This window comes from Elgaria multicarinata, chromosome 2, assembly GCF_023053635.1.
Source record: "Elgaria multicarinata webbii isolate HBS135686 ecotype San Diego chromosome 2, rElgMul1.1.pri, whole genome shotgun sequence".
Classification (NCBI taxonomy): domain Eukaryota; kingdom Metazoa; phylum Chordata; class Lepidosauria; order Squamata; family Anguidae; genus Elgaria; species Elgaria multicarinata.
This window is the reverse complement of record NC_086172.1, coordinates 179,710,165-179,728,141: the sequence shown is the minus strand read 5'-3', so window position 1 is coordinate 179,728,141 and position 17,977 is coordinate 179,710,165. Positions and strand designations below refer to the sequence as shown.

The window sequence follows — 17,977 nt, the reverse complement described above, 5'->3', positions numbered from 1 at the left end:
CTAACCATGATGGCTACTTAACCAGGGTTTGAACACGCTCACAAACACCATTTGCTGCACAAGGGTTAGCAGCCTATGGCTTAGTGTGTCATCTGAACAGGTCGTGTGTGTATGTGTGTGTGTGTAAATGCCTCTCCACTTCTCTGAGGAAGATCTGTGCAGCCATGACTTACCCTCAGAGGTCTGCAGCACCAGCGTCTTGCTGTACAGGCTAACCCCAGTCTTGTTAAAGGCCTTGACCCGAGCACTGTAGGTGCTGTTGAAGTGAAGTCCATCTACGGTGCACATGGTCTCCTTTCCCACGTACACCTCCTAAACACCAAACACACAGGCGGCCATCTTAGCAAGAATCAGAACACTGGTCCACCATCCACCCAAGAATTTATTTATTTATTTATTACACTTATATACCGCTCCCATAGCCATGGGCTCTTTGGGCGGTTTACAGAAATTCTAAAATTGAGATAAAAACAAGTATACCAAATTTTAAATTCTAAAACACAGAACATACATACATAAAGCATTAAAAACTGTTAAAAAACTAAACATGTGGGTGATTAAGATGTGCCGCCATATGGGCAAAGAGGAAAGTCTTAACCTGGCGCCGGAAAGATAGCAGCGTTGGCCCCAGGCAAGCCTCATCAGGGAGATCATTCCACAGTCTGGGGGCCACCACCGAAAAGGCCCTGTCCCTCGTTGCCACACTCCGAGCCTCTCTCAGAGAAGGCACCCAGAGGAGGACCTTAGATGTTGAACGTAGCAACCGGGTATATTCACGTCGGGAGAGGCGTTCCGTCAGGTATTGTGGTCCCAATTTATTTTGCCTTAGGAAAATCGCAAGCTGCCTTAGACTGATCCAGACCCTGGGTCCATCTTAGCTCAGTATTGCCAACCCTGACTGGCAGCAACAGCTTTCAGGCAGGATTTTTGCCTAGCCCTACCTGGGGACGCCAGGGATCGAACCTGGGGCCTCCTGCATGCAAAGCGAATGCTCCACCACTTAGCCACAGACCCTGCTCCTGTGCCTGACTTCTCTGACTCAGGTCTAGAGCAAGTCATTTTCCTGTCCGAGGTGCAATCAAGGTACACAATGCCTAATGTTAGAAGAAGCATTTTAGAACATGTGGCAGAAACCGCCATAATCACCTCTCGCCCTCCGTGGCAGTAGAAACACAAGGTAAAATAACTTACAATTTGCTGCCCTTTTATGACACTCAAATTTTGCAGCCTGAGGCGACTGCCTCACTCTGCCTCATGGTAGGGCCGGCCCTGCTCTGACTGGTAGTGTTATTAGTCTGGACATCAGGAAAAACTTCCTGACTGTTAGAGCAGTACGACAATGGAATCAGTTGCCTGGTGAGGTTGTGGGCTCTCCCACACTAGAGGCCTTCAAGAGGCAGCTGGACAACCATCTGTCAGGGATGCTTTAGGGTGGATTCCTGCATTGAGCAGGGGGTTGGACTCGATGGCCTTGTAGGCCCCTTCCAGCTCTGCTATTCTACGATTCTATGATTCTAGTCCGAGGTATCAGGGATCTGCAATTCCTCTTACTTGCAATTCTTTCAATTTGAGATGCCACGGATTGGGACTTCTGGACAGGTCTACCACTGAGCTACGGCTCTCGTCAAGCACAACTTTGGCTGCATCAGATGCTCAAAAGCCTTGCGGACGGATTCGCCTTCCACATTTGCAAATCATTAGCGGGCCCTGAGTCTGTTTAGAAACAGGTCAAAAAGTAATAGGCCCTTTTCCGGAGAGCTGGTGTGATGCAGCCAAGAGGTGGTGTAGCACGGTAGTTGAGTGCAGCGGCTGTGAGCCAGGAAGTCTTCATGTTAAATCATGGTTCTGCCAAAAGTCTTCACCAAGTGACCAATGTCTTCCAAACTTAACAGTGTCTACCACTGCTTGGAAGGGGTTGGAAGATGAACAAAACTGGATAAATTCCTGGTGGTGAAGGCTCTCCATGGCGACTAGCCCTGATGGTTGTGTGCTATCTCCAGTATTCAAGGCAGTAAGCCTGGGTGCACCAGTTGCTGGGGAACATGGGTGGGAGGGTGCTGTTGCACCATGTCCTGCTTTGTTGGTCCCTGGCCAAGGGCTGGTTGGCCCCGTGTGAACAGAGAGCTAGACTAGATGGATCCTTGGTCTGATCCAGCATTAAGGCTCTTCTTAAAATATTTCCACCCTCCTGGTATGTGGCACACACCTAGTTCTTGTCGAACATGCTTAAAATGCTCACAGGCAGCTCATGTTCTGCTGGTTTTAGGACTGAGATGAAGTTTTCAGCTCAGCCTTTTTCCCCTGGATAAATCACACTCACTTACACACAATCACGCACACACCACTCACTCACCCTCACACACTCCAGGAGCCACAGATCCTGGTCTTGTAGCAACAGCATCTGTTCTGTGTCATAGCATCAAGGCGTTGAAGCCCCCCTTCCCTCTCCAGCCACCCCAAGCTGATCACCCAAAAAGAAGGGGGAAATTGTTTAGGAACATGCTCTATGGGTCCTGCCATAAAAGTCTTGTTCCTAGAGCACCTGAGAGCATCCTAGGAAACTGGTTGGAGCCTTTAAGCAGGGCTTTCTAGGACATTCCAGGGACAAGGTTTCTATCGCATCATAGAGCTTGTTCCTAGAACAGGTCCCCCCAGCCCTTTTCTCCTTTTTTTAGGTGTGGGCAGATGTTGGGCGTCTGAGGGCCTGTCAGGATCTGTCCTGCAGCACCGTCTGGCGGCAGCTTGGCATATAAGCAGCCGCAGGGTTTCACAGGATGCGAGCCCTGGCTGGTAAAGCCTTGCAGGGTTCAGGCCCAGACCAGCTGGCATTCCCAGGTGGCCTCATGCAGAACAGCTGGGAGCTGCCAGGAAGGGCCTATATAAAAGCTGCATTTCACCTTCAGCCTTTGCCATAGCAACATGGTCTGTCATGTTAGCTGCAGCTGGTTCCTGACCATTTGCTACTGCAGATCTTGCCTTGCCGGACCTTTTGCTTGTCTCAACCATGCCTCTGCCCTCTTCGCTACCTGGTACGTGCCTGAACCTTGCTTTGCCTTTGACCATCGACATTTGCCTCTGGCCCCTGCTTGGATTCTGTTCCTCCTGGACTCTGCTTCTTGCCTTGCTCCCTGCCTGGCCCTTGCCTACTTGTGGACTGGACTTCTCTTCTGCCTCTGGCTGCTGCTTGGATTCTGAACCTGTGTCTGACCTTGTACCTGTTTCCTGGATCTGCCTTCTGCCTCTCTGTTGGATTCTGCCACCCGAGAGCCGTGCCTCACTCCTAGCTTGCTCCACCAGTCTTCCAACCACCCAAGCCCGTTCCATCTCCGTCCGTTCCGGCCCCGGCATTCCTGCCTAGGGACCCTGCCACCCACGCCCTGGAACGTGACAGCGCCACCACAGCAGGCGAGGCTTGCGTAGCCACTTGTGGCCAGCAGGCTGCATTTCGTGCCTACTACAGTGGCTACTCCTGGAACTTGTAGTGCTCAGAGGAGCGAGGAGACCACCAAGCTGACTCCCTCATCATCATCATCATCATCATTATTATTATTATTATTATTATTATTATTATTATTATTATTATTTGTATCCTGCCTTTTGCCCAATGCTGGGCCTCAAGGCTGCCTTACAAAGTTTAAAATATACATTGGGGGGGGGGGAGGGAAACAAAACCATAAACAATTAAAAAAATACACAACAAAATTATAAGACATTATCATAGATGGAGGGCTGGATTATTCTCCAAAGGCCTGCTTGAAAAAACAAGTTTTAGCCTGCTTCCGAAAGCCCATCAAGGAGGGAGCCAGTCTAGAGTGTTCCAGAGCACCGGAGCAGCCACCGAGAAGGCCCTCTCCCATGTTCCCACCAAGCGTGCCTGTGAAGAAGGTGGGACTGAAAGAAGGGCTTCTCCAGAAGATCTCAAAGCACGGGCAGGCTCATAAGGGAGGATACGGTCTTTCAAATAACCTGGACCCAAATAACCCAAGCCATATAGGGCTTTATAGGTCATAACCAGCACTTTGAATTGTGCCCGGAAACAGACTGGAAGCCAGTGGAGCTGTTTTAACAGGGGAGTTGTCTGCTCCCTGTAACCAGCCCCGGTCAATGCTCTGGCTGCAGCTCTTTGAACCAGCTGGAGTTTCCGAACACTCTTCAAAGGCAGCCCCACGTAGAGCGCGTTACAGTAATCCAATCGGGATGTAAGTAAGGCATGTGTCACCGTGGCCAGGTCCGACATCTGTAGGACATTTCCAAGAGGATGGGCGCTCATCATCCCACAGATATCATCTTGCATCCAAAACTGATGCCTAACTCTGTGCATACGGAGCGCTCCTGTTCTGACCTCCAACCCGTAGGGATGCCTCCCCACAATACTCACCCTGAACTGACCACCGTTCCCATCATCCAGCTCCAGGATGTACCCTTCCACTTGCACCGTGGAGAGAGGGGGCTGCTTCCAGGACAAGGTAGCGCTGTTGTTGTGGGTGCAGCATTCCTCCAGCTGAAGGATTGGGGGTGCCGGCACTGGGGAAGAAGCTAAACAGAAATTAGTGTAACCCCTTCTACCGCCAGCTACGGAGGAAATGCGAGCCTCCCGTTTCTGCAAGCATTTGGCTGCAAGCATCTGCGGTTGGGGAGGGGGGGGAAGAGATTAGCACCCTAGAATTGTGGAATAGTAGAGTTGGAAGGGCCCTATAAGGCAATTGAGTCCAACCCCCTACTCCATGCAAGAACCTACATTTGGATTTAATTAGGGTGACCCTATGAAAAGGAGGACAGGGCCCCTGTATCTTTAACAGTTGCATAGAAAAGGGAATTTCAGCAGGTGTCATTTGTAGCCATGCAGCACCAGGTGAAATCCCCTCTTCATCACACCAGTTAAAGCTGCAGGTGCCCTGCCCTCTTTTAAATCTGGTCACTCTAGTATAGCTCATGCAGCTTTAACTGTGGTGATGAAGAGGGAATTTCACCAGGTTCTCCATATATACAAATGACACCTGCTGAAATTCCTTTTTCTATGCAACCGTTAAAGATACAGGAGCCCTGTCCTCCTTTTCATAGGGTCACCCTAATAAACAACAATGGCAAAACTGAAATTCCCTGGAGCAGTTCTCCTCTGCAATGCCTCTGCTTGCATGATGCTGTGTCAGGATGACGCATCCTTCCAGAGGTATTGCTGGGAGAGAAAAGGTGGACGCCCCTGCCAGATTACCCCTCACGAGGCCAAATCTCAGCTCAGCCACAGCCCTTTGTCTAATGCAGCCTTCCTCAACCTGGGGCGCTCCAGATGTGTTGGACTGCATCTCCCAGAATGCCCCAGCCAGAGCTGGCTGGGGCATTCTGGGAGTTGTAGTCCAACACATCTGGAGCGCCCCAGGTTGAGGAAGGCTGCTCTAATGAATGAGCGGCCACAGAAAGTGTGCCGGCCTCGTTCCCTGGTAACTCTGAGAAAACAAGCTAAAACTCTCCTTTTTCCCCACATTTTATCCGATCTGGCGTAAAGATCTGGGGTAACCCTTTCATAATACTAAAACTCTGGCTCGGAAGTGCATTGAACAGGTTTTTTAAAAGCTCAATAAATGCGATTATTATTACTACAAACTTCACCCAATAAACTGCTTCACGGTGTCCCTCAAAGGGACCTTGGGAATTGTAGTTCTTCCGGAAGGCCACTTGAGGTCACTCCCTCACCAGAAGACTGCCATTCCCTCCCAGTCAGACACCCTGCTGGTTACAGCTGCATGTTTGAAGGGAGAGTCCTGGATTTCTCTGCCTTGTAAGGCTGCAAAATGCCACAGGGTGGGGTGGGGTGGGGTGGGGTGGGGTGGGGTGCAGATGGGGCACCCCACAAACAGCCTCTGCTGCTCGCTAGTTGGGTAGAAATGCAACAGAGCTGACAAAGATGAGCAGAAGAGTCAGGGTCAAGGCAGCCAGGCTAGGGTGACCCTATGAAAAGGAGGACAGGGCTCCTGTGTCTTTAACAGTTTCATAGAAAAGGGAATTTCAGCAGGGGTCATTTGTACGCATGCAGCACCTGGTGAAATTCCCCCTTCATCACACCAGTTAAAGCTGCAGGTGCCCTGCCCTCTTTTAAATCTGGTCACTCTAGTATAGCTCCTGCAGCTTTAACAGTGGTGATGAAGAGGGAACCTTAGCAGCTTCTGCAGACAGCTGAACTAACGTTATAAAGCCCTGAGGAAGAACGCAACCGCGTTCAAAATGCGTAAGGCAGCTGGCACTTTAATAAAACTTTTACTAATAATATTATTGTAGAAGATGACTTGGTTCCACCCTTGCCTTTGGCTATTTTTTACTCCCCTGCGGGGTTATCCTTGCTTTCGCACTTGGTATGAATTCAGAAGCACATCTCTTGAAATGCATGGCAAATGCTCGATGTCCGCATTGGGCTTATTTCCCTCTGTCTCTAACGTGGTATCAGGGCTGAGTGTATTTTGTATGCCCATAATTGCAATCTGGGTTTTGTCCGGTTACGGGACTGAATCAGCCTTGGTCGCCCTGGTGGATGACCTTTATCGAGAGAGAGAGAGAGAGAGAGAGAGAGAGAGAGAGAGAGAGAGAGAGAGAGAGAGATGGGGGCATGCGGTGTGGCAGGGTACCATCTTGACCCCAACGTTGTTCAACATCTAGACCAGCCTTCCTCAACCTGGGGCGCTCCAGATGTGTTGGACTACAACTCCCAGAATGCCCCAGCCAGCTGGCTGGGGCATTCTGGGAGATGCAGTCCAACACATCTGGAGCGCCCCAGGTTGAGGAAGGCTGATCTAGACGAAGCCACTGGGGGCGGTCATTAGGGGGTTTGGAGCAAAATGCCATCAGTCCGCTCATGACACACAGCTCTGTCTCCCTGTGACATCTGAATCAGGAGAAGCTCAGCAAGTCCTGGGTCAGTACCTGAACAGTAATGAGCTAGATGAAGGCCAATAAATTGAAGCTGAATCCTGGCAAGACAGAAGCCCTGCGAGTGAGCGGTTCCCAAGTCTGGGAGACAGGCTCATTGCTTGTTCAAGGCGGGGTTGCACTCCCTCTCACAGGTCAGCTCTGCAGTTTGGAGGGACTGCTTAATCCATCATTGTCGATGAAGGCCCAAGCGGCCGCGGTGGCTCAGAGTGCCTTTTACTGACTCACCAGCTACGGCCTCTTCTGGACAGCGATAACTTGGATACGATGGTAGAGGCGTTGGTAACCTCAAGGCTGGATTAGTGCAATGCGCTCTATGGCCTTAGCTAGGTCTAGCGGTCTAGCGGGAGGGAGGGGTGAAGACCTCGCGATTTTTTCATCGCGAGATCTCCCCCTCAGTTCACACGCAGCGCGCGATGGCCTCAGATGGAGAGCCGTCGCGCCCGCCATTTGGGGGGGGGGTTAAAGGGCCAGCAGCGCATGAACGCTTGTGCTCAAAAAGTAAGTAATTTTTTAAAAAATTATTATTATTTTCCCTGCTCCCCCCACCCTACCCCTGATGGGCACAGTGCTCCCGAGGAGCTCTGCACCCCGTGCGTGGGTCATAGAATCATAGAATAGAATAGCAGAGTTGGAAGGGGCCTACAAGGCCATCGAGTCCAACCCCCTGCTCAATGCAGGAATCCACCCTAAAGCATCCCTGACAGAGGGTTGTCCAGCTGCCTCTTGAAGGCCTCTAGTGTGGGAGAGCCCACAACCTCCCTAGGTAACCGATTCCATTGTCGTACTGCTCTAACAGTCAGGAAGTTTTTCCTGATGTCCTGCTGGAATCTGGCTTCCTTTATCTTGAGCCTGTTATTCCGTGTCCTGCACTCTGGGAGGATCGAGAAGAGATCCTGACCCTCCTCTATGTGACAACCTTTCAAGTATTTGAAGAGTGCTCTCATGTCTCCCCTCAATCTTCTCTTCTCCAGGCTAAACATGCCCACTTCTTTCAGTCTCTCCTCATAGGGCTTTGTTTCCAGACCCCTGATCATCCTGGTTGCCCTCCTCTGAATATTGTGCCAGGTGTGTGTGTGTGTGTGTGTGCCTCACAGCCTCTGTTTTCCTCCACTGAACACGCTCCAGCTTGTCTGCGTCCTTCTTGAATTGTGGAGCTCAGAACTGGACGTAATACTCTAGTTGAGGCCTAACCAGGGCCGAATAGAGAGGAACCAGGACCTCCCGTGATTTGGAAGCTATACTTCTATTAATGCAGCCCAAAATAGCATTGGCCTTTCTTGCAGCCATATCACACTGCTGGCTCCTATTCAGCTTGCAATCTACAACAATTCCAAGATCCTTCTCGTTTGTAGTATTGCTGAGCCAAGTATCCCCCATCTTGTAACTGTGCCTTTGGTTTCTATTTCCCAAATGTAGAACTTGGCATTTATCCCTATTAGGGATAGGGATAAATGCCAAGGAATCATGAGGAGCCTGGATAAACCGTGGCACCCGGCCACATATTCCACAGTCTCAGGCTCACCGCAGAAAAAACGGGCCTGAAGGGGAGGGTGAGATCCCGGGCCAAGGGAGGGATCATCCCTCCCTGATCCCGGGATCCCCTGTGCGTCATGTGGGCTCACAAGGGATGATCCCGGGGATCACCCTGGGATTTCGCCCCTTCTAGCTATGGCCTATGCGGGGCTGCCCTTAAACCTGCTCCTTAATCTGGAGCAAGTGCAGAATGCAGAAGCTCAGCTGTTGTCGGGAGCTGTCCCTTCTCAGCATGCAACTCCTTTGCCGAGAGAACTGCACTGGCTGCCTATTCATCACCAGGCCAGGTTGAAGGTTCTTGTACTAGTGTACAAAGCCCTAAATAACCAGGGACTAGGATACTGGTTCCTCTCTATTCGGCCCTGGTTAGGCCTCATCTAGAGTAATGCGTCCAGTTCTGGGCTCCAAAATTCAAGAAGGACGCAGACAAGCTGGAGCGGGTTCAGAGGAGGGCAACCAGGATGATCAGGGGTCTGGAAACAAAGCCCTATGAAGAGAGACTTAAAGAACTGGGCATGTTTAGCCTGGAGAAGAGAAGATGGAGGAGAGACATGATAGCACTCTTCAAATACTTAAAAGGTTGTCACACAGAGGAGGGCCAGGATCTCTTCTCGATCCTCCCAGAGTGCAGGACACGGAATAACGGGCTCAAGTTAAAGGAAGCTAGACTGCAGCTGGACATCAGGAAAAACTTCCTGACTGTTAGAGCAGTACAACAATAGAATCAGTGACCTAGGGAGGTGGTGCGCTCTCCCACACTAGAGGCCTTCAAGAGGCAGCTGGACAACCATCTGTCAGGGATGCTTTAGGGTGGATTCCTGCATTGAGCAGGGGGTTGGACCCGATGGCCTTGTAGGCCCCTTCCAACTCTGCTATTCTATGATTCTATGATACCTGAGAGAGCGCCTTCTCCCCTGTCAACCTGCCCTGTCACTGAGGTCACCCGAGGGCATGCTCCTGGTGGTTCCACATGGACCTTTGGTCTGAATGTAGTCCACCCACAGAAGAGCCTTCAGTGTGGTGGCCCCCTTGCTGCAGAACTCCCTGCCTCTGGAGATCCCAGTCCTCTTTTCCAGGATTCCTTTGGTAGGCAAGCCACGGTTTTATTGCCACTCTGTTGATGTGTTGTTGTTGTTTTTAGAATCATTTTAATATCACGCTCTATTCTTTTTATCTTTTTCACCCCACCCTGTCCATCGTGTTCCTGCCAGCTCAACTCCCTGCTATCCACAGGCTGGGGCTGAAGGTCTGTGGTGGGACACCTGCATTTTAGAACGTTGACTTTCCAGGGGGCGGGGCCAGCAAGGATATGGGGCAGGACCGATGCCTAGGCCCCCCTTCTGCCCTCCTCACAATTTAAATCTGCTTTTTGCTTTTGCTGTTCTTTTTGCTGTTAATCTGTATTTATTTTAAAGATATTTTTTTTAGCCTGTCGCGTTTCGGCTTTGGAAGGAGCGGAGCACAAATGAATGCATTTACTTTTCATTTGCATGAAGTCGAGCTGGTGGATGGATTGCAGCAAGGGGGCGCTGTCCAGGTTCAGGTCAAAGTCGGTGGTCATCCGTGGGGAGAGCGTCCCTTTTCCCCACTGGTCCTCGGTCAGGTGGACTCTTCGGATCAGGGCATCCGAAATCTGAAGGCAGAGGAGAGCAGAGAATTGGCACGTGCTGCGAGTGTATAAATATGTCGACGGACAAGATTTATTGGAGGGGGGGGCGGGGGCTAGCCTTGATAGTCAAGATGCTGAAACTGCTTTTCAGGGAGAGCAGACATGACAGATAGGGACATCTGTCACGGGGAAATCTGGCACTTTGGGGCTTCCTGGACTTTCGCAACGCACCCGACGCCGCTTGCGTTTAGGAGCTGAGCGGTGCGTTTCCCCTGAATTCCAGGGACTCTTTATGTTTTGTTTTAATTTGTGGAAGCAGACATTTGCATAAATCGCAGCTGAAGTTTCAATAATTGGTGCACATTTTGTCAATTTACGCAATCTGCGGCTAAAAATGTTGCAAATTACACAATTTGCAGCTGCAATTCATGCACAAATATATATGCGCAAATACCGTATTTCTTCGACGGTAAGGCGCCATCGGTTGTAAGACGCCACTAATTTCAGTACCACCAACAGAAAAAAAGCTTTGATTCTAAGAAATAATAATCGCACCCGCAATTCTAAGACGCACCCCGTTTTTAGAGATGTTTATATGGGGAAGAAAAGTGCGTCTAGAATCGAAGAAATACGGTGATAAAAAAAAACGGTATGGAAAACCTGCCAGTTAGGCTTGTCTCCCCGTGGGCCCGGTCGGCCCAGCTGGTAGAAGGCAGAACAGAGTCCAGAGGGCTGAGCCAATGAGAGCTCATTGTGTTCCACCCACAGCTGGATTCCTCCAACATCCCTATCGCCTGAGAGAGGAGAGTAGCAGCGAAGGTAAAAGACCAATAAATCAAAGAAAATCCATTTGCAGACGTTATCGATGTATCTAATTTAATTCTTTGTGAACAAAGCCCAGAGATCCCAAAGTATTTTGCAGCAATGCCTCTCCCTTGGCCAAAGGAGAGGTTTGTTCCACGAAAAGTGGCACAAAACCAGGACAGGACTTACAGAATTTGCTGCCACAGCACATGCTGGCCCGAACAGCCTCCCCCAAACTGGTGGCCTCCAGATGTTTTGGATGGCAACGCCTATCAACCCCAGCCAACAGGGCTGTTGCAGTCCAGCACATCAGGGGTGTGCCAGTTTGAACAAGGCTGCGCTAGGGTGAGGCCCACAAGCTTTGCGTTTAATGTCACATCTAGCTTGGCCCTCGGACCACTGGGCTCGCAAGCCCAGCATCCTTTCCTGTGACCGGAAGGGTCTGTCCAAGGACTCAGCCCTCTGCCTGGGATCTTTCCACCAGGGACTGGACGTGGGTTCTCCCATGTGCAAAGTCCATGTGCTCAGTTACTGAGCTCTGGAAAAAAGGAAAGGAACCTCTTGTGCAAGCACTGAGTCATTACTGACTCTTGGAGGGACGCCAGCTTTCGCTGACGTTTTCTTGGCAGGCCTTATAGAGGGGTGGTTTGCCATTGCCTTCCCCGGCCGTGATTACCTTTCACCCAGCTCACTGGGTACTCATTTTACCGACCTCGGGAGGATGGAAGGCTGAATCGACCTGAGCTGGCTGCCTGAAACCAGCTTCCGCTGGGATCGAACTCAGGCCGTGGGGAGAGTTTCAGCTGCAGAAACTGCTGCTTTACCGCTCTGCGCCACACAAGGCCATTCCCAATGGAAGGCAAAGGCTGGCGACATGCAAACATACAGCCAACCCTTCCTTAGTTCTTTTTGTAGGCTAGATAGACAACCCGGGTGTCATGCCCTTCCCCGCACCCCGGGCTGGAGGAATTATCTTCGGAGGAGGAGCTTGGGCTCCCAGAGACAAACAGCATGGAGGAACAGCCCATCCCAGAAGACTGGGAAGCAGAACAGGAGGAGCTTCAGGGGAGATGGCCGCAGGGCCATCCCCACAACACCTTTATTTCAGCTCCCAGTACCTTGTAACTTCACTTTCCTGACCCTGATTCATCTTTAGTCTGATCTCTTGTGCCGCAGGTCTGTCCCCACAAGAGGAGGACCACATAGCACCTGAGAGCATTGGTGTCTCAAAAGGCAGGCCAGAACCACCCCTGTGAGAAGGAGTGCTTGTTTACAAGGGAAGGCTCACGAGGAGGACTTCTTTTAGAAGCCTCTGATATGCTGCAGCTGAGTCCTGAGTGGGGCTGTGGAAGCTCCAGCATATAAGCCTCAAAGGCAAGGACAACACCTTTATTTCAGCTCCCAGTACCTTGTACCTTTGCTTTCCTGATCCCGACTCATCTTTAGTCTGATCTCTTGACTCCTGATAAGACCCTGTATCTTGGATTATGCTTGTCTGAGACTCCTTGCCTGCGCTTGACTTCGGCTCTGCTTCAGACTCTGCTTGTGCACTGCCCTTCTTCTTGAACGGTAATGCTGTGCTTCCGAGCTCTGCCTGCCTGAGCTTAACCCTGTCACAGCAGGACAGGAGGGCCCATATGTTGCAGAGAGTATGCCGTCAGAGGTGCTTGGAGTATATGGGTTCTCCATCTGTACACCCAGCACCCAACCGGCTGTCAAAATAACGGGCATTCTGGTAGTCCGACCTCAGTCTGATTAGCCCCAAGTTGCTTAAAGAGGAATGCGGGAATGCAATCATGGAACGGATCCATCACAAACACCCCAATATATTACACAAGAAAGTGAGCCACACGCAGTGCGTGCAGCAATGAGAAAAGGAAACTCAAACTTTCCCTAAGAACAGAGAATAGGAAGAATCAACCAGCAACCTGCAGGAATCCACTGGGGTCATTCTCCTTGATGACCTCCAAGCAGTACTCCATGAGTCCCGTTGTCTGACGCAGCTTCACCGTGCAGTGGGAGATCTGGTCTCGCACCACCTGCAAGAAGAGACAGAGATGGCAAAAGCATTCAGAGCTGGCAGTTCAGAAACGGCTCCCCGTATCCACGTCTCTGTCAAGGAAACGCTGCATCTGCTTTGGAGGATGTGGGTCAGGTCCTAGGTCATCTTTTCCCAACCTCATGCCCTCCAGATGTGTTGCAACTCTCCTCATTATTGGCCACGTCGGCTGGTAATTATGAGAGTTGCACATCAACACATCAGAAAAGCAAGGCTGTCTCATAGGTTGCAGCACATGAGCATCACCATCTCCCTATATCAAACTAGGTACTAGTTCCTCTCTATTCGGCCCTGGTTAGGCCTCATCTAGAGTACTGTGTCCAGTTCTGGGTTCCACAATTCAAGAAGGACGCAGACAAGCTGGAGCATGTTCGGAGGAGGGCAACCAGGATGATCAGGGGTCTGGAAACAAAGCCCTATGAAGAGAGACTGAAAGAACTGGGCCTGTTTAGCCTGGAGAAGAGAAGATTGAGGGGAGACATGATAGCACTCTTCAAATACTTGAAAGGTTGTCACACAGAGGAGGGCCAGGGTCTCTTCTCGATCCTCCCAGAGTGCAGGACACGGAATAACAGGCTCAAGTGACAGGAAGCCAGGTTCCGGCTAGACATCGTGAAAAACTTCCTGACTGTTAGAGCAGTACAAGAATGGAATCAGTTACCTAGGGAGGTTGTGGGCTCTCCCACACTAGAGGCCTTCAAGAGGCAGCTGGACAAGCATCTGTCAGGGATGCTTTAGGGTGGATTCCTGCATTGAGCAGGGGGGTTGGACTCGATGGCCTTGTAGGCCCCTTCCAACTCTGCTACTCTATGATTCTGTGATTCTATGATTCTTGGGCATGGTAGAACACACCCAAACTTTTCCATAATGGCTGCATCTTGCAAAGGAAGATCAGGAGTGGAAGATAAACTGTCTTCCTGGAAACAAGAAGCCCGTCTGCCCAGGACTGATATTCTCTTCGATGAACCCCAAATCAGCTTCCAAGGAAACTCCAAGTTTGTCCACCATGTATTTGACAATATTTGATAAGAGCTGTGCAATACTGTTTTAACATCTGACAATACCGATCGCTGACCTGTAATAACAAATCTGACAGCTTCTGCAAGATAGCATGTGCTGGTTGCCGTCTTTGGCAGTGGGCAACTCATGAGATTTTGTATTTGATGCCAGCCGAAGCCAATGCCATCAAGAATTGCCAACAAGTGCGAAAGTCCAGCAAATTTCTGAATATTTGTTCCCGCTCAGTTCGAAACCTGATCTGAAAAGGATGCAATTGGTCAGATTCAGTCCAATCAGAAACCCAGCTACTGGTCCTTTGATTTTCATTGGTTCTCCAATGAAATGTTCTGAATCGCTTTTGCTGAACCAAAAGCGTGCTGCCCCTTCTTTCTGAGCCATGGGAGGCGTCCTCCCACACTAGAGGGTTGGACTTGATGACCTTATAGGACCCTTCCAACTCTACTATTCTACGATTCAATGTTCCTGTGAAATCTCCAGTCTAAAAGTGCATAACCAAGGCACTGGGTGTCTCCTCTTTCATTGCAAGTCTCCCCAGGGATGCTTCTCTAGGAGATGAGCACTGTGTTGGAATGTAAGATCACAAATATAGGATTGTGGAAAACAAATCTTTTATCTCTTTATCTTCTTTACAGCTTAAGCAGAGGTTCTGGCTCTCTCTGGATAATGAAATCTCTTGCCTCTCCGGTCAAAGTTGACGTTTTCAGAATATTATGGAAGGAGCCGCCATCTGGTCCACAGAGCCCTAGCTCTATAAATCAGAGGGTGCCAGCCGATTTCTTGCAGGTGCGTTAAGGCAAGTGCGTCAAGGACACAGAAAATTCAATCCCCGCTCATCATCTTGGCGTATGCACACTGGGGCCAGTACAAGGCCGGTCCCAGTGGGTGGGTGAGAGATCTCTTGAGCACTGAGTGGCTGTGGGGGAGCAGAATTGTAGCCAGTGACTCAAGCCCTGACACCCTCAGCCATAACGGAATAATGGGCTGCAGTTAAAGGAAGCCAGATTCCAGCTGGACATCAGGAAAAACTTCCTGACTGTTAGAGCAGTACGACAATGGAATCAGTTACCTAGGGGAGTTGTGGGCTCTCCCACACTAGAGGCCTTCAAGAGGCAGCTGGACAACCCTCTGTCAGGGATGATTTAGGGTGGATTCCTGCCTTGAGCAGGGGGTTGGACTCGATGGCCTTGTAGGCCCCTTCCAACTCTGCTATTCTATGATTCTATGATCCAAAGGGCCTCTGACCATACGCAAAGAACATCTTTAAAATCACCAAGTAGGGATGAATGGATCTGTCAATTTCGTCTCAAACTTTGAGAATTTCTCCAGTCTTAAATTTGGTTCATCCTAAATGTCAAAAGTTTGTTTTTTAAAAACATTTGCATGAAAATTCTTAAGCATTTTTGTTCACATTGCCCCGAATACATGCAAATCCGCACACATTTTTCCCTTCAATGTGTCAATGGAAGGGCTCTTTCCACCGCTGCACAGCTAGGTCCTTTGGCAATAAATAAATAATAAATAAATAAATACTGTATGCTCAGGACTCCTGCAGCAGCCAAAACCTCTGGGCACAGTAGTAGAGTGAGAATACAGCAGTTGATCTATCATCCACAACGGGGCTGCCTTCAGCCCAACTTGCCTGTACATTAAGCAGGATTAATAGTACATTATGGGCATTTTATCGTAAGCTGCCTTGTAAGGGCTTTGCCCTGAAATGCGGGCAAGAAACATTTTAAATAAAATAAATAGAATCATAGAATAGCAGAGTTGGAAGGGGCCTACAAGGCCATCGAGCCCAACCCCCTGCTCAATGCAGAAATCCACCCTAAAGCATCCCTGACAGATGCTTGTCCAGCTGCCTCTTGAAGGCCTCTAGGGTGGGAGAGCCCACCACCTCCCTAGGTCACTGGTTCCATTGTTATACTGCTCTAACAGTCAGGAAGTTTTTCCTGATGTCCAGCTGGAATCTGGCTTCCTTTAACTTGAGCCCGTTATTCCGTGTCCTGCGCTCTGGGAGGATCGAGAAGAGATCCTGGCCCTCCTCTGTGTGACAACCTGTTAAGTATTTGAAGAGTGCTCTCATGTCCCCCCTCCATCTTCTCTTCTCCAGGCTAAACATGCCCAGTTCTTTCAGTCTCTCTTCATAGGGCTTTGTTTCCAGACCCCTGATCATCCTGGTTGCCCTCCTCTGAACACGCTCTGCTTGTCTGCGTCCTTCTTGAATTGTGGATCCCAGAACTGGACGCAATACTCGAGATGAGGCCTAACCAGGGTTGAATAGACAGGAACCAGTACCTCGCTATTTATTTATTGTACCAGTAACAATAAATAAAATTGTTTTGTTTTGCAAAGTCTCCAAATGACTTCAAATAAATCGCTCTGGCACAAGACAGAACATGAGGCTGTGCGCCCACTGAGCTCTTAATTTCCTTGAGCAAGTTTGATGAGTGTTTTAATCGACTTAAAGGATTGTATGTGTGACCTTTGGCATTCCTCATCTCTTCCATCATAGGTCTAGCTCTATGGCTGGAGGGACCAATTAGTTGTGCTCCAGGCCTACGACTCCCATCAGCCGCAGACAGCATTTCCAATGGTGAGGCATGATGGGAACTGTAGGCCAAAACCTCTGGAGGGCCACAAGTTGCCCACCCCTGCCCTATTGGGTTAAAAACTGGGCTGCATATATTTTGGATTAAAATGAATAACAACCCCTGAGCCACAAAAAACAGAGGCTGCACTCTGGATAGATCATGCGCATAAAATGAAGAACAAGTGAGAGATTCAATGTATCTGAAATTAACTTCACTCACTCCTACTTTTGTAGGTTTTGCTGTACTTTGAAGCTTTTGCTATACTCTGTGTGTTACATTCTCCCCTTCCCTCAAATATCTTTTCTGACTGTATCTTCACTCATTGCAAGCTGCTGTTGTTGTTAACAGGGTTTGCTACTGGCCCCAGATCTGTTTCAAATTTGGTATGGCTAAAGCTCTACCTACAAGCTATCATGGTGCCAACTTTCAGCACTTTATCTTTAAAAATGACAGTTTAAAAAATAATAATTTTAAAACCTCATTTTTAAAAAAAATCCAAAAAAATCAATGGATGAATGGATCTGTTTCAAATTTGGTGTGGCTAAAACTCTACCTAAATCCTATCATGGTACAAAGTTTCATCTCTTTATATTTAAAACCGATGATTTTAAAAATAATAATTTTAAAACCTCAATTTTAAAAAAAATCCTAAAAAATCAATGGATGAACGGATCAGTTTCAAATTTGGTATGACTAAAGCCCTTCCTAAGAGCTACCATTGTGCCAAGTTTCATGTCTTTATCTTAAAAAATGACAGAGTTATAAGCATTTTTGTTAATTCCCATTAGAGCTGCTCTTTGAAACAAAATCCGGATTTTCCCTCCCCCCCCCCCCCGGTTTTGCCATCAAAAACCCGGACAAATCCGGGCAAATCCAGTCATATGGTCACCCTATACATGGGGCTGCCTTTGAAGATGGTTCGGAAGCTGCGGCTTGTGCAAAATGCGGCGGCCAGATTGATAACTGGAACCAGAAGGTTTGAACATATAACACCGACTCTGGCCTGCTTGCATTGGCTGCCTGTATGTTTCTGAGCCCAATTCAAGGTGCTGGTTTTGACCTATAAAGCCTTATTTATTTATTTATTACATTTCTATACCGCCCAATAGCCAGAGCTCTCTGGGTGGTTCACAAAATTTAAAAACATTCAAAGTATGAAACAACAGTATAAAACCATACTATAAAATACAATATAAAAGCTCAACCAGATAAAAACAGCAGCAATGCAAAATTACAAATTTAAAACAGAAAAGTTAAAATTTATTTATAGACTGTTAAAATGCTGGGAGAATAAAAAGGTCTTCACCTGGCATCTAAAAGCATATAATGTAGGTGCCAAGCGAACCTCCTTAGGGAGCTCATTCCACAGCAGAGAAGGCCCTCCTCCTGGTAGCCTTACACAGCTTGGGACCACAATACCTGACGGAACGCCTCTCCCGA

The 17,977-nt window shown here is 49.0% G+C and overlaps 1 protein-coding gene across 20 annotated transcripts in view; it reads right to left on the bottom strand.

Annotated features, from left to right (window-relative positions):
* TRIM9 (tripartite motif containing 9) overlaps positions 1-17,977 on the bottom strand; it is an 87,835-nt gene that overhangs the window by 16,503 nt on the left and 53,355 nt on the right. For 12 of the 20 annotated variants that reach the window (XM_063118260.1, XM_063118251.1, XM_063118258.1 and 9 more), the window contains 4 exons: positions 12,796-12,906; positions 9,934-10,087; positions 4,379-4,536; positions 174-312 (listed from right to left, as the gene is read on the bottom strand). In XM_063118260.1, coding sequence (XP_062974330.1) covers positions 174-312; positions 4,379-4,536; positions 9,934-10,087; positions 12,796-12,906 — 562 coding nt within the window. Of the gene's footprint in view, positions 1-173; positions 313-4,378; positions 4,537-9,927; positions 10,088-12,795; positions 12,907-17,977 lie in introns of all 20 variants that reach the window. The other 8 variants (XM_063118252.1, XM_063118257.1, XM_063118262.1 and 5 more) reach the window with 4 other exon arrangements.